General features: G+C 40.6%; 1 protein-coding gene across 3 annotated transcripts; it reads left to right on the top strand.

The window, feature by feature from the left end:
* The first annotated feature begins 11,479 nt into the window (after positions 1 to 11,479).
* TRIM59 (tripartite motif containing 59) lies at positions 11,480 to 21,107 on the top strand. Of its 3 annotated transcripts, none has more exons than XM_045852042.1 (4): positions 11,480 to 11,762; positions 12,644 to 12,770; positions 13,046 to 13,176; positions 19,646 to 21,107. In XM_045852042.1, the coding sequence occupies exon 4, from the start codon at positions 19,649 to 19,651 to the stop codon at positions 20,855 to 20,857; it is 1,209 nt and encodes a 402-aa protein (XP_045707998.1). In that variant the 5' UTR covers positions 11,480 to 11,762; positions 12,644 to 12,770; positions 13,046 to 13,176; positions 19,646 to 19,648; the 3' UTR covers positions 20,858 to 21,107. The 3 variants fall into 3 exon arrangements, with proteins under 3 accessions (XP_045707998.1, XP_045708000.1, XP_045707997.1); XM_045852044.1 differs by having other exon boundaries at positions 13,026 to 13,176; XM_045852041.1 differs by lacking the exon at positions 13,046 to 13,176 and having other exon boundaries at positions 11,481 to 11,762.
* Positions 21,108 to 26,216: the final 5,109 nt, after the last annotated feature.

The following is a 26,216-nucleotide window of genomic DNA, read 5'->3' as shown; positions in this document are numbered from 1 at the left end:
TAGAAGGACTTGTGCAGAGCTTTGAATTCTGTTTGAGCCATCTTCCCCCACCCTTCCTTTGGTCTGGTCGTGCCTGTTACGTGTGAGGGGCGGAGCCTTTGGTGACCACCGGGGGGGGGGCACCCCAGTCGCTGGGTTGTGATGTTGTATGTGGGGGCAGGGTTTGGGAGGTAACAAGGGTGCTAGCTCTGCTCTCCATCGGACCTCAGTCCCTTCCACTGCTGCCCCTGAGCAAACTGGGTCCCTTTGGTGCCAATTCCCATGTGGGTGGGCTTGTGCACTCTGTGGAACTTTCCAACCACCTTTCTTGTGAGGCTGGGAGTCTCTCCCTGCACCTCAACCCCTACAGGTGTTTTCAATCAGTGCCCCAAGGCTCTATTTCCCAGTGCTAGCATCCTGGGTTGCATGCAGTGCCTTGCTTCATAGTCACTGCCTCACTGGGTCTGCCGGTTGCCACCCCTCAGCTAGGGTTTGCCAGCTACCACTTGAATGCTCAGGGTCCGCCCACAGTCGTATTGCGTGCCCCAGATACCTTACGCACCAGGTCTCAACGCTCCCTGCTCTCCTTGCCGTGACCCATGCCTGGCTGCCGGAGTACCTCCCCTCCTACTGGTCTGGATGAATGTGTCTATTTTAACTTCTTGGTTGTCCAACTTCCATTCAGATCAATTTTCTGTCAGTTCTGGTTGTTATTCTATTTCTAAATTGTTATTGTACCTATCTTGGTTGTGCGAGGAGGCACAGTGTGTCTACCTATGCCTCCATCTTGGCCGGAAGTCCTCTCTCTCAGAATCTTTTAAGGATCTCTTTGTACCTGGTGTTCTGAAACTTGATGATGATCTATTTAGCGTGAATCTTGCTTAATTTATCAGCTTTGGCAGACTTGTGACTTCAGATTTTGAAAATGTTTTGTAATTTTTTAAAAAATAATTTCTCTAGTTCCTCTCTTCTCTCTTTCTGGAACATAAATACCAGTTCTTAGATGCTACTTTTCCTCCCTTTGTCTTTTTTTATTTAACATTCTGAGAGGTTTTCTTTCTTCACTTTTTATTTCAGTCCTTTTATTAATTCTTTTTTCTTTCTTTTCTTTCTTTTTTTTTTTTTACTTTATCAATCTTTTTATATCCAGGAGCTTTATTTGTATTCCTGAATGTTCCTTCTTCATTGCATTCTGTCCTTATTTTATGAGTTATGGGCTTTATATCTTGCTTAATATTAATTAAAAGGTTATTCTTTTCTATTCTGTTTTTTTTTTAAGAGAGAAGGGGAGGGAGGGAGAGAGCAGGAGAGAAACATCTATTGGTTACTTCTTGCAAGTGCCCGACTAAGGACCAAACCACAACCTAAGCATGTGCCCTGACCCTGAATGGAACCACTTTTCCCAGCAATGCCCAACCAACTGAGCCACACCCACCAGCACTAAACGGTTATTCTTCCTTGTATTCCCAGATATATATCTACATATACATATTCTTTTTTCTGTGATCAGGTAAGTTTTGCTTATCTTGATTCTTACCTTTTGTTGCCACTATTTTCATATATACAGTGAACCTTGTTGCTGTTTTTAAAGATTTTATTTATTTATTTTTAGGGAGAGGGGAAAGGAGGGATAAAGACAAGGAGAGAAACATTGATTGGTTGCATCTCACACACCCCCTACTGGGGACCTGGCCCACAACCCACACATGTGCCCTGACTGAGAATCGAACCAGTGGCCTTTCAGTTCACAGGCCAGCACTCAATCCACTGAGCCACACCAGCCAGGGCATATCTCTCACTGTATAGCCAGAAGAAAAATAATTTTATCTCCAGGGACACATATTGCGAAATGATGAGCTGCTGAAGCAGGAATTAATTTTTATTTTCATTCTCCTCCCTCCCTCCCTCATCACTCCTCACCTGCCAGCAATTGTCATGTTTCTGAAGTTTCTCAGCCCTTCAAGTCTCAACACCTGTCCACTACTCTACTGGGCATAGTAAACATGTTTTTAAAAGCAAATATAAGTAAAGGTGAAATAATAAATATATACCTAAAAGTTTAAAAAAGCTATAGAAATAAAAAGTCATTAGTATATGGGTTTAGATTACATACCAGAAGAGCTAGTGATATATATATATATATATGTATGTGCATATATGTGTATGTGTTTATTATAGCTATCATTTCTTTCAAACAAAGGAATAAGTATATAAATGAACAAGAATACTATAATATAAGCTTCAATCTGCCCACAATGAGTACAACAACACAATGGTTTAGCATTTGATGGCCAGCATTATGATCGGCAGCTCCTAGCACAGCCTTTGAACTATAAATTTACTACCTGGCAGAAACCCTAACAGAGGCAGTGACTTTGGCCTGACACTTGGTTTTTGTCCAAAACAAATTGAGAGAACTTCAGGATGAAAGGCCCTTAACAGTGGCTGAGTTTCTTAGGGTTTTTTTTTTTCCCCTTGGGAGGAGTGACATTCTGTTCTTTCTTCTTGAGTTGGGTCATTTACTGGCTTCGTTTTCAGTTGGAGTCACTGCCCAATATAAAATGCAGCATTAAGGTAACCCCTTTTCCTTATGATGACCAAAGCTTTCTTTGGTGACTGGCCTGGGAAGAACTGAAGAGCCTGCCCCAGACCTTGTGTTACTACCTCTCCACCTTCTTGCTTAGATCTTATTCCACAGCCAGCCTCCAAACAGTGCACCTGTTATTTCCTGGAACCAAGTGGGGAGGGAATGAAGGCAGGAAGAGGGGAGGCACGGGGGTTCTAGAACCTCCGCCTCCACCATGACCTGGTTTACCCCCTCATGCACTAACACTAGGGCCGGAGGAGTGGAGGGGAATCCAGGTTTGCTGTCCTCACCAAATTTAGAATTTTCAAAAGTATTATTAAGAAGGTACTGTTTACATTTAGTTACTTTCTGATTTCCAGTGGAACAGAAATTTGTAGTAATTGTCATAAATTTAAACCTTCATTTATCTGCAAAGGTGAAGAATTTCATGGCCATAAAGGACTACTGGGATCCCAAGAGCTCTGGAGAGCTTGGCCTTCTGATCTGGAAGGGAATTCAGAGATCAGTTCCCTAATTTGCTGGCTGAGAAGACTGAGGCCCAGGAAGGTTTAGCAGATTAGTGGCACAGCAGGGGCCCAAGTGTCTCCTCCCTGGTCTAGTGCTCTATCACAAAAGCTGACTCCTTCACTCACTCCTCAAGATGTGTTTGGGTTCTTACAATGAACCAGATTCAATTCCAGGCACGGTCCCTGCCCTTGTTTAATTTACATGTTACATAGTACTAAGTGCCAGCCCTGGGGGGTGGGGGAAGGTTGGTGGTATCTGAGGGAAAAGGAAGTCTAGAAGCAAGAGCTCATAGGCCTCTCTAGATAAAGGCAAGTCATGCTGGTGTGATTGGAGCATGAGGAAGGGGATATGAGAAGGCAAGAGGGAGTGAGGAGGCTAGAGGAGGAGGCAGGGTCAGATCTTGAATACGGTGCAAGCTGCTAGGTAGCCACAGGAGGACTCTGAGCAGGACAGCGACCTGGTGAGTTCTGTGCTTTAGAAAGGCCACTCTGGTTGCAGAAAGGTGAAGAAATTAGCCCGTTGCTTCTCAGCATGGCATGCACAAATTTAGAGTGAGCCAAGATTATGACTGCCTTAGTCTCTGAGTCAACAGGCATAACCTCACAGCTTCTTCCTGCAGTCTCAAATGGTTATCCCAGTGTGCTGTGCAAAAACTTGGGTGTACAATGATGAGAAACAGATTGGAAAGCACTACCTTGGAGAAGAGCAAAACTCTAGGTGGGGTGTCTCAATTATTTTTTAAAAGATTTTATTAGAGAGAGGGGAAGGGAAGGAGAAAGACAGGGAGATAAACATCAATGTGTAGTTGCCTCTCACATGCCCCCCCACTGGGGACCTGACCCACAATCCAGGTATGTGCTCTGACTGGGAATTGAACTGGTGACCCTCTGGTTCACAGGCCCAAGGTCAATCCACTGAGCTACACCAGCCAGGGCAATATCTCATTACATAGAAATCCAAAAGGAATCACATTGACCTGAACCAGGAGGTTAAGACCTGACTCTAGTCTTTGTAATTTACTGATTGTCAAGAGTGAAGGTGAAGTAGGAAATAAGAGACCCCCTAGTCTTAGGCCATTAGAATAGTGATAGTACCATTCACTGAACTGGGGAGCACAGGCAAAGAGCTAGTTTGTGGGGAAGGACTATGATTTAGGACATATTAATGATAAGGTACACAAGAGACATCCAAGAAGAGATGTCTAGTGAGGGAGAAAATATGTGGCTGTGGAGCAGAGAAGGAGGTCTAGGCTAAAGCTGTGACTCTAGCAATCTTCATCCATCTATGGTAACTGAAGCTATGACAGGGAGTATGTTGGGCCAAGAGAAGTAGGTGGAGTGAAAGGAAAATTGGGGCCCAAGAAAGAAACATTAATCAACATGTAGGCTTAGGCATAGAAAAGGACCTCCAAAGGAGAAGACATGGCCAGAGAGAAGGGGGAAAATGAAAGGATGTGGTGTCCTGAAAACCAAAAATGCGAGTCTTTCTAGAAAGGGGGTGATTAAGTGTGTATAGATGCTGCTGAAGCTTGTTGTGTGAGGCTACATAAACCCCCAACCCTTAGGATCCATTTGTATTCTCAATATGCATGAATAATGTTAACTTCTGCTTCTTCTGCTTGTCTGAAATAGGAAAAAGATAAGAAAGTACTATGTGAGTGATATATGTTTCAGCTAGCTTTTTTGTGGTGATAATTTTACAATATATGCATATATCCAATCATCATGCTGTACACCTTAAATTTATACACAGTTACTTGTCAATTATGTCTGAATAAAGCTGGGGAAAAAGTGAAAACAAAACAAAAAGAGGAAAAGGACATTGCTACCTGGTGTGTGGAAGACATGGTGAAAGAAGGAAATGAAGACCCTGAGAGGTTCGATAGAAGCTATAGGGACTGGATGATCAGGGGCCCTGTGAGGCTTGGAGGTCTTGGGGATACAAGGTTGGAGGCAGGGGCCTCATTTCTATGCCATACCAGCCACCTCTGTGTGGCTGGGCCCACAGAGCAGCTCCAGGCAGCATCAGGGCCAGCCTCCAGTAGTGTGAAGCAGTGAGCTCAATTTAAGATCTTGGTGAGAAGAGCAAGAGTACATGTGAGTGCCCCTCTGGGGTCAGGAGGGGGCCGAGGTTTTGCTGGTGGCAAGAATGAAGGAACAAACACAAGCTGTGTTCTGGTCTGTATCCACAGCTGATGAGATTGGGTTAGTCTTGTACCTGAGTGTGGGAGGAAGAGCAGCATTCCTGGGGGACATGAAGGAGACATGTTTCCTCAGGGAAAAGTCAGTTTTCAGAAGCGGAGGGTACTTTGACCAGAAAGGTGGAATATACAGGGGAGTTTGCTTTCCTGGAAACCGAAGTTCCAGAGGCCACAGTGGAAAGAAAATTTCAGGAGGAAGTGGAATGGTAGACATATGGGTCAGGGAAAGAAAAACTGGAGAAATAAGGGGTTAACCATGCATAAGAGAGAAGACCAGAGATGGCGGTGACCAAAAGTAATCAGGATTTGAAAGATGGAAGAGACAGATTGGGAGGTGGTATTGGGAACGCAAATTCAGATCTGATAAAGAATTCGCTGTTGCCCTGGCTGGTGTAGCTCAGTGGATTTAGCACAGGTTGGAAACCAAAGGGCTGCTGGTTCAATTCCCAGTCAGGGTACACACCTGGGTTGCAGGCCAGGTCCCCAGTAAAGGGTGCATGAGAGGCAACCACACATTGATGTTTCTCTTCCTCTCTTTCTCCTTCCCTTCCCCTCTCTGTAAAAATAAATAAAGTCTTAAAAAAAAAAAGAATTCGCTGTGCTTCTAACAGGGCTTCAGCCCAATGAAGTCTCCATTCTTTGGAAAGAGCATCAGTCTCTGGAGAATGGGGTACTCATGACATGGTCTGTAAACTTCTGGGACATGGTGAGGGTTGGAATTGGGGTTACTGTCATGTCTCTTCCTCTTCTGTATCTCCTCTGCTCCTCCAAAGCAGCTCAACGCTTTTAAGTTAATTACCTGTTGGAATAATGGGAGCACCCTTAATTTATATTAGCCTTTCAACCTCTCAGAGTTTAGTGTTGCTAGTTAATTCCATGCACTCGTTATCCTCAAAAGCTCTTACACTTAAGTGTCCTGTCCTGAATCCACTGTCTATCAAATACCCACAGGCTGGACCCACCCAGATTACTCTGGAGCGGTTTGGCAACTCAGTAAATCAGGCTGTGGTCAAAGAGTGGCCAGGTCCCTTGCCCCACCTGTGTTTCATAACAAGTAAGGGAAGCTGTTTGATCAGAGGGGATGAGAAAGAAAAGCAAGAAGCAAATGTATGATAATGAATATAGAATATAGTTTGATAAGGATATATATATTCTTTCAATAGCTTGTGTGAGGATGTCTCTTTTGGTGGGGGTGGGGGATGCTCCTTTGCTCACAGAATAACTTCAGAGGCAGACATGGGGGAGAATTTAAACCTTGGATGTGAGTGCAGTAGTTATCAAACTTTAACAGGCATCAAAACCCTGGAGGGCTTTTGAAAACACATTGCCAGCTCCCTGCCACAGGAGTTTCTGATGCAGTGGGTCTGGGTTTGGACCTGAGAGTTTGCTTTTCTAACACATTCCTGGTGCTGCTGATGCTACTGGTTCAAAGACTAAATTTTAGGAAGCACAGGCCCACAAGAAACAGGAAGCTACCTGAATAAATGAGCAGGAAGAATTTGGGACTGGAAGAAAGGGGATCCAGGAGGAAAGGAGAAAAGAAGTAGGCAAAGGAGATGGTGGAGTGCTGGGTGCTATGCAATGCAGTCCTCTAAACTCTAGTAAAGAGTTTTCCAACATAACATGCTTGGGGTGAAGAGATTTCTTATGGAAATTAGAATTGAGGTTGAGCTGTGCATTCTGGGATGACATAGGGGTGAAACAGAGACATCACCCCTGGAGATAAGGGGGACTTCAAATTAAATCCATGGAAGTTTTCAGAAATCTTAAGGGAAGCCTCAGGAATTTCCCTAGGTGTTGGAAATTGAGGGTGGAAGGTGATTTAAAGGAATTGCTCTTTAAAACTCAAGAAATAAAATAATTGAATCAAGGGACAGGTGCAGTAGATTTTTATAACCCAGCTGATCCCCTCACTGAAGGTCTTCTAAGAAGTGCTTGCTGGGGAGAAAGAAATGTTCTGGAAGAGGAGAACATTATGCATTCCTTAGGAAGATATGATAAAGCCTAATGTTCATAATCCAGCAGATGTTAGCAAATGCATAGAAAATCTGGAGAATACAGAAGCTGCTCAATTTATGAACAGGAAAAGGATTCAAAGACTTGTTTTATTTTATTTTATTTTATTTATTTATTTCCAGAGAGAGGAGAAGGAAAGGAGAAAGAGAGGGAAACAAACATCAGTGTGTGGTTACTTCTCCCACAACCTCCAATGGGGACCTGGCCCTCAATCCAGGCCTGTGCCCTGACTGGGAACCACGCTCAATCCACTGAGACACACCAGCCAGGGCTGATCAAAGACTTTTAATAAGGCCAGGCTTTCATTAAGTCCAAGGTGATATCACTATGCCAGTATCCACTAATCTCATTCCTTGGTGACAGGGAAAGACAGTGAGGCTTTTATTCTGATGTAAGTTCACAAGTTGAGGAAATTTCTGTACACATCACATTGTGAACAGTGGTTACTCTAAAGGGTGGGATTATTATAATTTGCATTTTCTTCATTTCTTTTACCAATGATGATTTCTTAGAAAATTATTCTTTGTCATCAGAAAATATTTTAGCCCTGGCTGGTGTGGCTTAGTAGATTGAGAGCCAGCCTGTGAAATGAAAAGTTGCCAGCTCAATTCCCAGTCAGAGCACATGCTTGGATTGTGGGCCAGGTTGGGGGCATGTAAGAGGCAACCAATTGATCGATGTGACTCTTTCACATTGATGTTTCTCTCCCTCTCTTTCTCCCTTCCCCTCTTTAAAAGTAAATAAATAAAATCTTTAAAAATATTTTTAGAAAGCAGATTGTATTTCATACTTTAGCCTTCAACTGTGTCAGGAAGTCTGACCTGCTGGGGTACCTGTGCTTTGAAGGGTCTGGAAAAGGGGAAATTACTTTGTTATTGCAAAGACATGATACCAGGCATATTATCCTAGATGCAAAAAGACGACAGGCTCAGTCAGGGTATCTACTGACCTTTGTTAGGGAAAAGTACTGCCCTAGGACAGGACTACCTGCCATGAACTGCTTGGAGTTAGAAGGTTTTCATCTCAGACCATCCTATGTGGTTACTTTAGTCTCTGAGTTTGTAAGGCTGCCATGCAGGCCTCCCCAGAGCTTGTCAGGTTTAGTATGAGGCCACTTTTCCTCCACAGAGTTCATAAACCTAAGTATGTCAGGTGACTGTCACTGTTACGGCTGCTTTTTAGGCTCCTGTAGCTAGCTGTCTGGCACTTCTGGTCACATTGAGTGACAGACGTCTTTGGCAAAGTTGGAAACCCACGGGCCTCTAAAGCAGGAACAGATGTAGGAATAGATGTAGCCCTTCCTTGCAGGTGTCACAGCACCCCCATTAGGACCTGAGTAGTCTCTGTTTTGGAGCTATTAGACTTCTTTCTTTTTTAATTTTTAAAATTTTTAAAATTTTAATTGTTGTTCAAGTACAGTTTTCTGCCTTTTACTCCCATCCCAGCCCACCGTTCCAGCCCTCCCCCCCTCCCTCCGGTTTCCATGTTCCCTGCCCCCCTTGTTTTTGTCCATGTGTCCTTTATACTTGTTCCTGCAAACCCCTCCCCTTATCCCCTGAAATTCCCTCCCCTCTCCTCTCTGGTCACTGTCAGCCTGTTCTCTATTTCAGTGTCTTTGACTATATTTTGCTTGTTTGTTTGTTTGTTTTGTTGTTTAGGTTCCTGTTAAAAGTGAGATCATATGGTATTTGTCTTTACCGCCTGGCTTATTTCATTTAGCATAATGCTCTTCAGTTCCATCCATGCTGCTGCAAAGAGTAGGAGCTCCTTCTTTCTTTCTGATGCACAGAATTCCACTGTGTAAATGTACCATAGTTTTTTGATCCATTCATTTCCTGATGGGCATCTAGGTTGCTTCCAGCACTTGGCTATTGTAAATTGTGCTGCTGTGAACAGTGGGGTGCATAGATTCTTTTAGAGTTCTTTCTGATCCTGAACATTCAGTCTCTTCCCTCAGATGTTATTTTCCTCAATGGGCCAAGGCTTTTCAGAAAATAAAGGCCAGTTAAGTCTAGTGGTGAAAGCTATTTTTGCTTTCTTGCTAAGCACATAACTCTTTTTAGGGGAAAACACAGGTGGAAAAAATTATAGTTCAAAGCAGTACTCGGCCACATGTATGCATTCTGGAGGAATTACACTTAAAAATTTTAAAGCTTTTTTTAAATTAAGAATTTATTATTTTTAAAGATTTTATTTATTTATTTTTAGACAGAGGGGAAGGGAGGGAGAAAGAGAGGTAGAGAAACATCAATGTACAGTTGCCTTTCACACACCCCACACACTGGATACTTGGCCTGCAACCTAGGCATGTGCCCTGACTGGGAATTGAACCAGTGACCCTTTGGTTTGCAGGCCAGTGCTCAATCCACTGAGCCACACCAGCCAGGGCAAGAACCTATTATTTTTAACAGAATTTTTAGGTTCACAGCAAAATTGAGGGTAGAGTAAAGAGACTTCCCACATATTTCCTGCTCCCCCACATGCATAGCCTTCCGCATTATCAATATTCTCCACCAGAGTGGTACATTTGTTACAAGTGATGAATCTATGTTGACATCATAATCACCCAAAACCCATAGTTATCATCATAGTTATGCTTTAAAAAAAAGAATAATTTTATAGAAGTATAGTACATATATTGTTACAGAAAGATATTCACAACATACTGTTTTGACAGAAGTTAAAAAGCTATCCTTATATGTTTAACTAGAAAATACATGTGGATAACAAAGTTGAAATGTTCTCATATATTACAACCTAGAGCAGTTCCAGCTGCCTGCTGCTTTGAAAGCCAACTCTAGAGTCGTGTACTGATGATATAAAGGAAAGTGGTTTTATTCAAGTGCCAGTAACCTGGAAGATGGTGGATTCTCATCTCAAAGCCCACCTTAACATCTCAGTGCAGGCAGAGGCTTTTATAAGGAGGGTGAGGGGCAAGGAGAACAAAGATACTGGGAGAAGAGGCTGTGGATGTGCAGGCAGCTGGTCCTGATACGGATCTTTAATGTGTCAGCATCCTGGAGCTGTTCAGTGCAGCCAAATTCCTGCAGTTGGGTGATCTGCATTACCCAAAGTTGTGGTCAAGGCTGTTTTTTTGTACAGGAACTGCTGGCATTTGCAATATGCTTATAAGGAAACTGTAAGTATGTGAGTTCTTTGTATTAGTTTGTTAGTACATTTTAGTCTAATTCTACTTTATGATAAGTCAGAGTAGTATAAAGTTTTTATTCCCTGTTACAACACCACCATGTAATACTGGGTATCTCTGGATATTGCCAGAATCCGCACATCATAAAGTAGCTTTTTCAATAACTGAATTGGGGAAAGACATCTCAGTTCGGCTTAGGACTCATCACATTGTTTTATGTTGTGTTTTTTCCTGTAATTTATGATATTAGGAGCTTAAAACCTGAATGTACTGGAAATACCCAGTATAACAATACTCATAATTTTATTTAGCACGGTGGTAAACGGCTTTTAGATATAGTTAAGGGAGGGACTGTATGAGTGTATCTTGAGATACAGCTGGATAAAGTTTCTGAATTAAAAGGATGACTGCCATTTATGTTTTCTGATTCTAGGGGGTTAAGGAAGTGAAATAGGGACTTGGTAGAGAAATTGAATTGGGAGTCAGGAATTTGTGCAACAGTCGTCATCGCTAAGCGGTAATTTCATAAACTGGGGGGCGGGAAGAGCAGGGAGAGAAGCAGGGAGATCGTCCCAATGAGTCCCAAGATCCTACTAGCTCTAACGGGGTTAGTTTTCTTTAAGTACAAGACAATTCTAAATAATCAGAAGCCCCTTCTTCCCACGCTCACCCCAGTACTCGGGTAGGGTCAGGTGTCCAGACTCTGTAAACAAAAGAAACCCGGCTCTGGGGCCCAGACCCTGCCCACTGGGGTGAGTGTGTCTTCACAGCAGGTGGGGAAACTCCTCCAAGCAGGGAGCCTGTGAAGCAAATAGTACTGAGAATCGCTGGCTGCTCCCTAACCCCACCTCTCCCGGGACCAATGGTGCCATCCGGATTCCTGAGCAAAGACCCCAGCCCAGCCTCGGTGCCATCCGCACTGGACCTCCGGGGGAAGGCAGGGGGCTGCCTGCACCTAGTGCGCAGGCGCGGGAAGCTGGCGTGGCACCTCCCACCCAGACCCGGAGCTCACGCCCCGCCTCTGCAGGAGCCCGGCGGTTTACTTTCGAATTGCGACCCCGCGCTCCTTCCCATTGGCCGGCGCTAGGCAGTTGAATGTTGCCGGGAGACGGCGGCTGCCTTGGGGGGCTCGGCGAAGCCCCGCCCCATCTGAGCACCTGTGGGCCCTCAGGCGGAGGAGGGCGGGAAGCTGGGGTTTTCTCCGCCTCTACTCGGAGGGCGGCGAGCTCGGTGTCGGCCTGTGAAATTGACGGGCTGAGTGTAAGGAGCTTCTCTTCGCCTTGGAGAAGGCGGCGGCTCCTCTTCTCTGTCTGTAGCAGAGGCTGGTATGTTGGCTGTGTTAGGAGGGCAGTCGAGGGGCTTGCTGGGGAGAATGGGCTTGGGTCCTGCAACTGTTCCCTCTTGTCCCCGTTGGGGACTGTGGGGAGCCTCGTTTCCTTCCCCCACAGTGTAGAACGACGTTCCTGGGGAGGGGGGGGGGACCGTGCTCTGTGGCGGGGAGGCTGGGAGGGGCTGGACTCCGTGGAGCGGGTCTGCCTCGCGGCTCGGGCTTCCGGGCAGAGGCCCGAGCCGGTGGGCGGGCGCCCCGGAGGAGGGAGGCCCGGGAGGATTTCTCGTAAATCTTGAAAAAGAGAAGGGGAAGGCTGTTGCTATTGGGAGCCCTTTCTCTGGGAGAGGTTCTTTTGGGACTTAACAGGGTAGGTGGACTCCTGCCCATTTTACAGATGGGAAACTTCAGTTCGGAAATGCATTAAAAGTGACCCAAGATCTCACAATAGTTTCATGAACAGACGTATTGATGGGAATAACCTAAATCAATACTTTGAGGTCTAAGGTGGCAAACATCTCTCAGTGCAAGGATACTTCTTGCCTTCCACTTCCACTTTAAGTAATCTGAAATGACCGTGAATGCTTGCCTCATCATCACCATTGCTGGCTAACAGTATTTTTGAGAGCTCAAGAAATGCTTGGCGTCATAAAAGAAGTCCTTCGTGACCATTTATTTGGTCGCAGAGTTGTTGGGACTTTCAAGGTAAAGTGATGCCTCTCCTGCTGCTGCAACAACTGTTGGTATTTGTCACTACTTTTCTAAATACACAAGCATAGGGAGCGTAAACATCAAAGACAGCGAAATAACCCTTCCTGTGGTATCCTATTTATTGTATTTTTTGAGATTGTGCTTCTAAAACATTACTTTTAATTTTAGAATAAGAATAAAAGAATCTGAAAAACTTGGAGAGAGAAAGTATATTCAGTTTTCAAAGTAGAAGATCGACAAAGTGAGTAAGCTGTGGGAGATCAATCAAGTGAATACGAAACAAAAGAATTTTCAGGTAATTTTTATTCCCTGAATAAATAGTTTCTTTATTTCCCTGAATTTCCTTAATTCCCTGCATTAACTGTTTCTTTTTTAGTTTGGGGAAACCTGTTGATGTCAAAATGCAGGAAAACAGTACAAATGGGCAGAGTTGTAATCAGATCTGACCAGGGATTTTTTTTTTTTTTTTGAAAGAGTTATGGTGATCCCTCACTGTTTTGCACAATGTATATGTTCAAAAGTATTTTATCTTTTTTACATCTTACCTAAGGATATATTCACTGCTTTCAGAGAGAGGATGGTTGCGTGGGGGAGAGGGGGAGGCAAGAGAGAAAGAGAAAGAGAAACGTGAATGTGAGAGAGAAACATGGATTGGTTGTCACCCATATGCACGCGGACTGGCGATTGAACCTGCAACCTAGGTATGTGCCCAGACCAGGTATCGAACCTATAACTTTTTGGTGCACATAATGATGCTCTAACCAACCAAGCCAGTGGGCCAGGGATGCACAAAAGTACTTTTAAAACTTACCTTATGTATAGAGACTGCACAATTATAGTATTTCCAAAGTAAGTTTAATTACATGATATGTGCTTCTTATCAGTTAGGGCCACAAGGATGTGAGCCCCAGTCTGGGTGGTGGCACCTCTTGAATTTTCCCAGACTTATAGCTGACTCACACTGTAAGTCCTAGAACAAGTCATCTAACTCTATAATGTGGTAAATATAGTTCCTCTTTAATGGATGTTAGATGTAATAAATGTTTTATAACCATTCATGTTTAGAGATGAAAGGCAATAACATATTAGTAAAAATTGTTTACACAGGAGAATGGGCAATGATATTTTTGCTGCTGCTTAATTCTCCATCATTTCTTATCAGCGCTGACCCATCCGTAATAGGCTGGTTAGACATTGTGGAGATATACAAAATCAGCCCTCTGGAGAAAGACTACATAACAAGTTTAGAAATTCAGAAATGTGTTTTTTGATACTTAAACACAAGAAATCTGTGAAATAATTTATAAGTAGATGATGTAGCCTTAGGTTTCTTTCTGAAAAGAATTTCTATATTCCTTTTTCTTGGTGACTTTCAAAAGAGAAGCAGGAAATCTCAAATTAAGTTATCCATTTTTACTTGGACTTCCTGGAGAAAGTAATACATTTTACTGGTTAATGAGAGTATATGACTTTGGTAATGAAAGTATATGGTTTCAACTCTGCTCTCTAGAATTTTTTTTTAACCCTATAGATTTTGCCGAGAGTATTTATATTGTTTCACAACAATAAATTAGATCTTGGCTGGGTACAAGAATTTGTAGGTCATGTTCTTTTCCAGACCTTGTGGACATGCTACATTGTTTTAGCATTCCTTGTTGCTTCCTGGCTCTGGTTATCTGCTACTATGTAACAAACATCTGAAGGCTGGCTGGCTGCATGTCCAAGATGGCTTTTCTACTTACATGTCTGGCACCTCATTGCTTCTCCATTTGGCCTCTCCACAGAGTAGCCTGGACTTTTAACTTAGCAGTTTGTGACTCTAAGAGTCAGCAACCTGCCAGGCCAGTTACGGGCCATACCCAGAACTGTCATCGTATCGCTTGTGTTATATCCTGTAGGTCAGAGCACTTGTGTGTCCTATCCAGATTTAGGGGTGGGGGGAGGCACCAGGAGGGGTATAGCTTTCATCTTTTGATGGGGGAGAACTAGCAAAGTTCCATTGCATATGTGGGCGGTAATTGTCGCCATCTTTGGAAATTACAGTCTCCCAGAAGAGAATTACGTTTTTTGTTTGTTTGTTTTTAGCTATCTTTTCTGCTAGGATGTTTGTAGGATTGTCTTTATTTCTTTCTTTAAAACTTTATTGTATTTTAATTGCATATTAGCAGTTGAAAGTAAAATAGCAGTATTTAAGTTTATAATGAAAAAAAGCAGTGCCCTGCTCTCTCTTTCCTCATTTCTGGTTCCTGTACTCCAGAAGCAATCATTTATATTTCTTCTTATGATTTCTTTTGATATTTGCCTCTGTATTTCTAAATAATATGCTTTTTATGTGATTTCTTGATTTTTCACTTTTAGGTATGTATTGACTTCTTATAAGAGAAGATTTAGTTCTTAAACACAGTTTCTTTCCCATATTCCCTCCCCCAAATATAATTATATCATTTTCTTAGTTTGAGATATTATAGACTGGGTGCCTTAAACAATAAACATTTATTTCTCACAGTTCTGGAGACTACGAAGCCTAAGATCAAAATGTCAGCTCAGCATAGTTAGGGTCTGGTGAGAGCTTTCTTCCTGGTTTGCAGATGGCCATTTTCTCGCTGGGTCCTCATGCAGGGGAGAGCAGATGGAAGCCCTGGTGTCTCTTCTCACAAGGACACTAATCCCATTCGTGAGGGCTCCACCCTCATGATCTAACAACCTCCCAAAGACTCCACTCCTAATACCATCACATAAAGGGTTAGGATTTCTTTTTTTTTTTTTAATATTTTATTTACTTTTTAGAGAGGGAAGGGAGGGAGATAGAGAGAGAGAGAAATGTCAATGTGCAGTTGCTGGGGGTTATGGCCTGCAACCCAGGAATGTACCCTGGCTGGGAATCGAACCTGGGACACTTTGGTTCCCAGCCCATGCTCAATCCACTGAGCTACACCAGCCAGAGCAAGGGTTAGGATTTCAACATAGAAATTTTGTTGGGACACAGACATGACAGTCTATAACAGTCATGCTTTTTGAACAAATCAATATTAAATATGATTTTGTGAATGACAACTAAGCCATATAATTATGACATATTTTCTCTTTTCATGATTCTATCACTTTTCCTTAAATTTAGTTTCCTCATTACCTCTCAGTATGTTCAGACACGTGAAATATTGTCAGTTCCATTCATTTACTTAAAAGACATTTTTTTCTGGATTTCTGTCTTCTTCCTCTGGACTACTTGTGCTGTAGGCTTGCTGAACACTTTTCCTGGACTTCATTTCACCATTATTCTTATGAGAATTTTTGCTTTTCTTTCAACACTACAGTAGCTTCCTTACTTAGTGGGGAGGGAGGCATGTTCATTTTTGAGAACTCTCATGTCAAGTTATCTTTAGTCTACCCTGGAAAGTTTTTTATTTTTCTTTGCATAAGATTTTAGGTTGGAAGCCATTTTTTTCTGAGAATACAGGAAGGACAAAAGTAGTTTTACAGTTGTGAGTACACAAAATACAAAGTTTATTCTTGTATGATTATTTAGTCATTAATTATTGAATTTTATTATTATTAACCTATTTTTGCCCACATCTGTATTGAAGTTATTGCTTCATTGTCTTACAGGGTTCAGTGTTGTTACATATATACAACATAGCTAAATTTAATATATTTATCCTAGAAAATATACATAGCTAAAGTTTTTTGCTCCTTTTTTTACCATCAAGAATTTAGGCTGGTTATGGAAATTTCTTGTGCATAAAATGTCACACCCGATCCTGGAAGAACTAGCCCCTAAACATGATAACCACCTATATCTTCTGTTTCTTGGGCAGCAACCAGAGTCAGAAAGTTCCTAGTCTTACAGTTATTGACAACCAGCCTGGCTTCTCAGTATCTAACTTCCCATGAGTTTGTTGTCTAAAATTAATTTTTAATAACTCAGCAAGAAGAAGGTAGTCCAAGAGTAAAATTCACTTTCTGTGCCTTCAAGTTATTCATAAATTTCTAATGAAATTTTACATACTATGAAAGTAACTTTTGAGACCATAATATTTGCTTTCATTTTTATATGAGCTTAGGAGATATTTTCTTTACATTATTACTGAGAATATCCTCGTTCTAAAGAAAGTTGAGTTTTTGGGATCCCTAAATGGGTCCTGAGGGAGAATGTTTTGTAGCTTTTGACAAATTTGTAGGACTTTGGAGGGAAAGATTGCATTCTATTTCAAGGATAATTTTTGTGTTTAATATTAAATAGCTCTAATGTTAAATCTAAATAGAATATATGTCCACTGCTCAAATTTTATTCCTTGTGAAGTGCTGTTCTCTGTATTTTTCATGACATCACTGAAATTCTCTGAGAAACATGTTTGTTTTTCTTGGGTAGCTTTGTGTGATCTGGAGATAATGGGGTAAAGTCATTAAGTCCAACATGCACGCACTTGAATTTATGTGCAGTGAATGTCATCTTTTGTACTGTTGCCCAGTTACATGAGTTTCCTGGAATGTTTCACAGTTGAAGAAGCTTATTGTCTTTGTGACACATCTTGGCTTTTTAGGGTTCTCAGTATTGATTGGTCTGAATGGAATGTATTTTCTGATGGACTCTCCAGTTAGAGCTTTTCCTAAGAAAGCAGAGATTTTGCTATTTTAAAGAAACCAGAAAACTAAGATCTGACATTAACATTGGTCTTGTAAGAGGAAGTGTTTAGCCCTGGTTGGTATGGTTCAGTGGACTGAGTGTCGGCCTATGAAACAAAGGGTTCTGGTTCAATTCCTAGTCAGGGCGCATGCCTGGGTTGTGGGCTGGGTCCCCAACTGGAGCATGAGAGAGGCAACCAAACATTGATGTTTCTCTCCTTCTCTTTCTCCCTCCCTCCCTCTCTACAAATAAATAAATAAAATCCTTAGGGGAAAAAAGAGGCAATATTTACCAATTGTGAGCAAATGCTTACTCTTTTGTGCTTAGACACAATTTTGCCCTTATTGTAGGTTTATATTCTGATGTATAGAAAAATGTTATGAATTTTTTTCTAAATGAAAGCCAGTTACCGTATTTTTTGGACTATAAGAGTACTCGCACCCCCCCACCCCTCTGCCTCACCAAATCTGGGAGGAATAATGGTTGTTAATGCTGTTGAGGTCTGTTTACATTTACACTGGTGAAATTTTATGTTATTAAATATTTTACCACATTTTTTGCTTCAAAATTTTTCTTCCTATTTTCCTCTAAAACCTAGATGCGTCTTATGGTCTGAAAATACGGGTAAATGCTAATAAAGTAGAAGTGCAACGTTCAGTTGAGATTAACAGGGCGCCTAATCTGGGGAGGAGGTAGATTTACATTGAGATTTGAAGCATGAATAAGAGTTTGGTTTTGAAAATGGTAAGTGTAGGGAGCACAGAGATAAAAGCCTAAAGTAGTTTTTATGTTTATTAAAAATACAATTTGTTTTCTCAAGCTTAATTTTTTAATGTATTTATTTTTAGAGAGAGGGGAGGGGAGGGAGAAAGAGAGGGAGAGAAACAATGTGTGGTTGCCTCTCGCGCATCCCCAATTGGGGAATTGGCCCATAACCCAGGCATGTGCCCTGGCTGGGAATTGAACTAGTACCCTTTGGTTCACAGGCCAGTACTCAATCCACTGAGCCACACTAGCCAGGGCTCAAACTTAATTTTTTTATAGAGGAGGATATAGTAATCTTTACACAGGGTCTGACAGAAGTAAGAACTGCTTGAGTGTGGTTGGTAGGGTAGTAATAGGGATATAATAATTTACAGTTTTAATTTGAGCATTTCATGTAAAATGCTTGAGTATGATATTGTTATGTTGCAGAATTACATGCTTATGACTTTGTAATAAAAAGGGGCATTATTTCTTCCAGGCCCTGTATTTTACATAATGATACTTGGGTTTTTTGTTTTGCTTTTTGAGGTTCTTTAAACAGTAGTGTAACTTGGTTTTTCTCTATCAGGGCTAAGTAAGTCCTGAGGATTGTGGCTTGTATTGATAGGTACAAAGGAATATTACAAAGAGGTGATTAGGTGCAAAACTGTCAGGCTTGTTGAAAATGTCAATAATAGCTTGCTGAGAGGTCAAGTTTATTGTGTCAGGGTCTCTGAACTATTACTGGGCTTCTTTCATTAAAGAGAGTCTTAATGGTGTTCTTTACTGCTTATGGTCTAGTGATAATTCAGTTGCCATGATTAACACCTCCTTTTTATTGCAAGGACCAATTCAAAAATGTTTTTCCCTTCTAAATCTTCAAATCAAAATTACTTTAACATTTCTAGAGAGCCAATGCAGCTCCACCTAGGCTCTTTCCTGTTGCTCCTTTTATCCTAAGTCCTTCCTTGTTTCACTGCCCCCAACTTTAATAAACATGCTTTCAAAATTTAAATAAATAAAATTACTTTAGAATATTACCCTAAGCTGATCCTGGGTTTTAAGCACATTACCAGTCCAGTGCAAGAAGCTAAGAAATTTATCATAGCAGTTGCTAGAGAAATTTAGTAACTCGCTTTAGAACCTATGGTTGAGCCAACTGAGAGCATTAAAGAATGCATTAAAGAATATAATTCTTCTAAGCCTAACTTATTTTTAGCATTTTGGAATGTAAAAAGTTGCACAGAATAGTTACAATGATTAAGTAGACTTCAATAGAACACTTTGAATTTAAATCTTCATTACATAGGAACAAACTTAAATAACTTCAATTTAAAACATTACAAATTAATTAGAATTGTTTACCATGATTTTTGTCCTAAATAAGCTCTTAATGATGATCAGTTATTCAGCATTATATATTAGGAATTGCATTACTAAGAATGTTACATTAAAAAAGATCTTAGTAAATACCTGTTATTCTCTTATTATTTTTTCTTTGTCATACTTTTTGTAGTTATTGTTTAACATTATTTTTATTGTTAACACTAGTACAGATGCCTCATTTTCCTCTCTGCCCATCTCCATCCAGTCCGCCAGCTCCAAGCCATCACTGCACTGTTGTCAGGGTCTGTGGGTCATGCATACATGTTCTTTGACTAATTTCTTCACCTTCTTTTATCATCTTTTAAATGAGAAGCATGGTATAATATATTAACAGTGGAGGTTAACAGCCAAAAATTTACATATGCACAGTTATCTTTGTTATATGTAGGCTTAAAATACTTTTTTTCTCTTGACAGGAAATGTACAATTTTGAGGACGAGTTAACATGTCCCATTTGTTACAGTATTTTTGAAGATCCTCGTGTACTACCATGCTCTCATACGTTTTGTAGAAACTGCTTGGAAAACGTTCTTCAGGCATCTGGTAACTTTTATATATGGAGACCCTTACGAATTCCACTCAAGTGCCCTAATTGCAGAAGTAGTATTGAAATTGCCCCAACTGGTATTGAATCTTTACCTGTTAATTTTGCATTAAGGGCTATTATTGAAAAGTACCAGCAGGAAGATCATCCACATATTGTCACTTGCCCTGAACATTACAGACAACCATTAAATGTTTACTGCCTACTAGATAAAAAGTTAGTTTGTGGTCAGTGCCTTACCATAGGCCAACATCATGGTCATCCTATAGATGATCTTCAAAGCGCCTATCTAAAAGAAAAGGACACACCTCAAAAACTGCTTGAACAGTTAACAGACACACACTGGACAGATCTTACTTGTCTTATTGAAAAGCTGGAAGAACAAAAATCTCATTCAGAGAAAATGGTCCAAAGTGAGAAAGCAGTTGTTCTCCAGTATTTTAAGGAGCTTAGTGATACATTAGAACAGAAAAAAAAAAATTTCCTAACTGCTCTCTGTGAAGTTGGCAATCTGATTAATCAAGAATATACTCCACACATTGAAAGAATAAAAGAAATGAGAGAGCAGCAGCTTGAATTAATGACATTGACAACATCTTTACGAGAAGAGTCTCCACTTAAATTTCTTGAAAAAGTTGATGACGTCCGCCAGCGTGTGCAGGTCTTGAAACAAAGACCACTTCCTGAGGTCCAGTGTATTGAAATATATCCTCGAGTAAGCCAAGTATTGAAAGAAGATTGGAACAGAACAGAAATTGGAAAAATAAAAAAACTTCTCATTCCTGAAATGAAAATTTCTTCAAAAAGAATGCCATGTTCCTGGCCTGATGATGTAAAGGAAGTTGAATTTTTTAAGATTCTAAATGTCATTATAGTTACACTAATATCAATGATACTGATGTTGATCCTTTTTTTTAATCAACACATAATAACCTTTCTAAATGAAATCACTTCACTATGTTTTTCTGAAGTCTCTCTATTCGTTTACCAAAGTTTATCTAACAGTCTGCATGATTTACAGAATATACTATGTCACACTTTATATTTACTGAAGGAATTTATGTGGAATACAGCTTTTCATTGAAAATTCAGATCTAAATTATTTAAATAGGCTTACTCTGTACGGGGACTAACAACCATTGATAAATGGAGAAATAGGGGTTGCATGGATAAATAGAATAGCAAACTAAACTTGATTAGAGTTACAACAAATATATAGAAATATTTTAAACCTTTCATGCTTCTGTTTGATAGAAATGTGTCAGAAATAAGACAATATTTCTGGTTTTCAGTCTGAAAACTAGAATAAAAATCTAATGATTTCTTGACTTGAATATTATTATCCTATTTGTTTTTATTGGTTAGAGAGGTTGACTTAATATTGCTGTGACATTTAAACATTCTTGTACCAGTATTGTCTTTTAGCATTAATATACTGTAGTGATTGGCTTTGCAGTTCTTCATGCAAATTAGCTTTTAGATTAAAAGATGGCAAAAACCTGAAAGTGCCTATGCCTTTATTTTTGATGTGGCTTGAAACTTTTAAATGGGCAAATAAAGATAGTGATGTTTTCAAATCAAGCAGCAAAGTCTAAAATGCTAAGGGATTGCTTGAAGACAGGGTTTTTTTGTTGTTCAAATCTTTAAAATTGTATTTTATTGTGCTGTTACAGTTGTCCAAGTTTTTCCCCTTTGTCACCCCCAGAAGCCCCTACTCCCTCAGGCAATCTCCTAAACATTTTTCATGTCCATGTGTCATGCATTTAAGTTCTTTGGCTATTTCATTTCCTGTACTGTACTTTATATCCTCATGGCATTTCTGTGACTACCAATTTGTACTTTTTAATTCCCTCATGTCTTCACCCATTTCCCCAAACATGCCTCATATCTGGCATCCATCAAAAATGCCCTCCATATCCATGATTCTGTCTGTTCTTTTTTTTTTAAGATTTTATTTCTTGGCACAACTGCTGGTCTCTTCTTTCAGCCACAGCGTGAGAGCAGAGTACCACAAACTGTGGTGGCTGGAGTCATGACAGGACAGGCATTTAGAAAGTTTCTGTCCCTCTTTGACTGTGTATTGGTTGGACGGTGTGCTGCAGAAACTGTGACCAAAGGAGGCATTATGCTCCCAAAAAATCTCAAGGAAAAGTATTGCAAGTAATCATAGTAGCTGTTGGATTTGGCTCCAAATGAGAGGGTGGAGAGATTCAACCAGTAGAGTGAAAGTTGGAGATAAAGTTCTTCCAGAATGTGGAGGAACCAAAGTAGTTCTAGATGACAAAGATTATTTCTTATTTAGAGATGGTGACATTCTTGGAAAGTATGTGGACTGAAATAAATCACTATTGAAATGGCATCATGTTATGCAGTCCATTCCTTTGGAGTACTGAAATCTTTCATCATGTAAATAACGTCTGTGTCTCTTTTCTAATAAACTAATGATATGAAAAAAGATTTTATTTCTTTATTTTTAGAGAGAGGGGAAGGGAAGAAGACAGGGAGAGAAACATTGATGTGTGGAGAAACATCGAATCAACCAGCTTGCCTCTCCTACACCCACAACCAGTCACCTGACCCACAACCAAGGCATGTGCCCTGAGCAGGGATTGAACTGGTGACCTTTCAGTTCACAGGCCAGTGCTCAATCCACTGAGCCAGGGCTATGTTCTTCCTTGCTTTGTTTGTTAGATTCAGTTGTTGATAGGTATGTGTTTATTGCCATTTTCTTGTTCATAGTTTTGATCTTTTTCTCTTAAGTCCCTTTAACATTTCATATGATAATGATTTGGTGATAATGAACTTTAGTTTTTTAGTTTTAGTTTTTTCTGGGAAGCTCTTTATCTGCTCTTCAATTCTAAATGATATCTCTGCGAGGTAGATCAATCTTGGCAGTAGGTCCTTGCTTTTCATGACTTTGAATATTTCTTGCCAGTCCCTTCTAGCCTGCAAAGTTTCTTTTCAAAAATCAGCTGACAGTCTTATGGGAACTCCCCTGTAGGTAACTAACTACTTTTCTCTTGCTATATTTAGGGTTCTCTGTTTAACCTTTGGCATTTTAATTATGGATGTGTCTTGGTGTGGGTCTGTTTGCATCCATCTTGTTTGGGACTCTGTGCTTCCTGAACTTGCTTGTCTATTTCCTTCAGCAAGTTAAGGAAGTTTTCTTTCACTGTTTTTTCAAATAGGGTTCCAACTTCTTGCTCTTTCTCTTCTTTTGGCACACCTATGATGTGAACATTGATTGATATACTTGAAATTGTCCCAGAGGCTCCTTACATTAGCCTCGTTTTTTTTGGATTTTTTTCTTTTTGTTGTTCTGGTTTTTTTTTCTTTCCTTATGTTCCATATCATTGCTTTGATTCTCAGCTTCATCCATTCTGATGTTGATTCCCTGTAAATTGTTTTTATTTTATTTTTTAAAGATTTTATTTATTTATTTATTTATTTATTTATTTATTTATTTATTTATTTTTAGAGAGGGGAAGGGAAGGAGAAAGAGAGGGAAACATTAATGTGTGGTTGCCTCTTGTGCACACCCTACTGGGGACCTGACCAGCAACCCAGGCATGTGCCCTGACTAGGAATTGAACCAGCAACCCTTCGGTTCACAGGCCGGCACTCAATCCACTGAGCCATACTAGCTGACTGTAAATTATTCTTTGTTTCCATTATATCCTTTCTGCCTGGGTCATTTTTATGCTGTTGAGGTATTCACTAAGTTCCTTGAGCATCGTTATAACCAGTGTTTTGAACTCTGCATCTGATAGATTGCTTATCTCTCTTCCCCTATTTTCCATCTACCATTTATGTTACTCATTCTCTGTACCTTCCCCCCCCACCCTTTCCCTCCCACTCTCCCACTGATGACCCTCCCTGTGATCTCTATTTCTATGATCCTGTTCCTGTTCTATTGTTTGCTTAGTTTGCTTTTGTTTTTGTTTTAGGTTTGGTTAATAACTGTGAGTTTGTCATTTTATTGTTCACAGTTTTTGACCTTTTTCTTAGATAAGTCCCTTTAACATTTCATATAATAAGGGCTGGGTGATGATGAACTCCTTCAACTTGACTTTATCTGGGAAGCACTTTATCTGTCCTTCCATTCTAAATGAAGCTTTGCTGGATAGAGCCATCTTGGATGTAGGTTCTTGCCTTTCATGACTTGGAATACTTTGCAGCCCCTTCTTACCTGTAAGGTTTCTTTTGATAAATCAGCTGACAGTCTTATGGGCACTCCTTTGTAGGTAACTGCCTGTTTTTTTCTTGCTGCTTTTAAGATTCTCTCCTTATCTTTAATCTTGGGTAATATAATTATGTGCCTTGGTGTATTCCTCCTTGGGTCCAGCTTCTTTGGGAGTCTCTGAGCTTCCTGAACTTCCTGGAAGTCTATTTCCTTTGCCAGATTGGGGAAGTTCTCCATTATTTGTTCAAATAAGTTTTCAATTTCTTGCTCTTTCTCTTCTGGCACCCCTGTGATTTGGATGTTGGAATGTTTAAAGATGTCCTGGAGGTTCCTAAGCTTCTCATTTTCTTGAATTTTTGTTTTTTTTCATTCTGTTCTGGTTGAATGTTTCTTTCTTCCTTCTGGTACACAGCATTGATTTGAGTCCCAGTTTCCTTCCTGTCATCTGTTGATTCCCTGTACATTTTCCTTTATTTTACTTAGCATAGCCTTCATTTTTTCCTCTATTTGCAACCATATTCAACCAATTCTGTGAGCATCCTGATTACCAGTGTTTTGAACTATGCATCTGATAGGTTGGCTGTATCTTTGTTGCTCAGTTGTATTTTTTCTAGAGCTTTGATCTGTTCTTTCATTTGGGCCATTTTTTTTTTTTATCTCAGCACACCTGTGATGTTGTAAGGGGCAGAGCCCTAGGTGTTCACCAGAGCAGGGCAACCCACGTCCCTGCGTTGTGGTGCTATATGTGGGGGAGAGGTTTGAGAGGGAACAGTGCTGCTTGCTCCGCTCTCCACTAGTTTTCGGTCACCTCCCCTGCTTCCCACAAGCAAAGTGGGCCCTTCTGGTGCTGATTTCTGGGTGGATCGGCTTGTGTATGTTCTAGGACGCTGTGGGTTTCTCCAACTTCTCCTGTGAGGCTGGGAGTTTCTCCCGCTGCTGCCTCAACCCCCACCATTGTTTTCAGTCAGAGGTTTTGAGGCTTTATTTCCCCACACTGGAGCCCTGGGTTGTGTGGTCTGTCTCACTCCTGAATTGTCCCTTCAGTTTTATCTGCACGTGAGTATGGGACTGCCCAATCTGCAATCCGCTTCCTTGCCAGGTCCTCCAGTCGCTGCCTTGCCTCAAGTCCTCTCCACCTGGCTGCACATCTTCGCCCCTACCAGTCTGGATAAATGTGTCTTCTCTAACTGCTTGGTTGTTGGGTTTCCGTACAATTTGATTTTCTGTCAGTTCTAGTTAAGTTTGTTGTCCTTCTTTTGGTTGTGCGAGAAGGCAGTGTTTACCTACACCTCCATCTTGGCCAGAAGTCTTAACATTTTTAGTCTGACATCATCTTTTTTTTAAGCGTGGGGAAGGAGGGAGAGGATGAAAAACATGGGTGTGAGAGAAACAATTGGTTGCCTTCTGTACCTGCCTTAGGGGACCAAACTTGCAACCCAGGCATGGACCCCGATGGAACCTGCAATGTTTTGGTTCAAGAGACAATGCCCAATGGAGCCTCACTGGCTTGTGTATTTGACGTAACTATTTTGTCATTTGCCAATTTTTAATAGGCTAAAACTTTATTTTTTGATTTATGTATTGTGTATGAATATAGTCAAGTACAGGCATACCTTGTTTTATTGCAGTTTGCAGATTGTTTTACAAATTGAAGTTTCATGGCAACCCTTCATCAAGTCTGTGTATGCCAGAAAAATTACAGCTCACTAAAGCCATGGATAATGGCTTTTTCTAAAGCAGCAATAAAGCATTTTTAAATTTAGGGATGTACATTTTAAAAAAGATATGCTATTGCACTGAATAGACTGCAGTATGTATGGGATAAACATAACCTTTGTATGTACTAGCAAACCAAAAAATTGTGACTTGCTTTATTGTGGTGGTCTACTAATGAACCTGCAATATCTCCCAAGTTATGCTTATATACAAGTAACCAATTCTTAAATGTGCTGTTCTCTTTGCATTTTTACCAGGAGATGGTAATATTTGAAGTACATATTCAAGTTATTTGTTTTATGCATAACAAAAATATATATTTCCATAAGCTCTTAACTATTGAGTGACTTAAGGCACTCAGACTCAGGGGTGGTAACTTTGGGATTTTGATACAAGTTGTGAGTTATCAGGCATTTTTTTTTTAAGGATTTTATTTACTTTTAGAGAATGAGGAAGTGATGGAAACATCCGTGTGTGGTTACCTCTCGCATGCCCTCTGTGGACTTGGCCTGCAACCCAGACATGTGCCCAGACTAGGAATTGA

This window comes from Phyllostomus hastatus, unplaced genomic scaffold (genome assembly GCF_019186645.2).
Source record: "Phyllostomus hastatus isolate PE091 unplaced genomic scaffold, TTU_PhHast_1.1 phas_contig_86, whole genome shotgun sequence".
Lineage (NCBI taxonomy): Eukaryota > Metazoa > Chordata > Mammalia > Chiroptera > Phyllostomidae > Phyllostomus > Phyllostomus hastatus.
The sequence above is the reverse complement of the archived record's forward strand: the minus strand, read 5'-3'. Positions and strand labels throughout refer to the sequence as shown.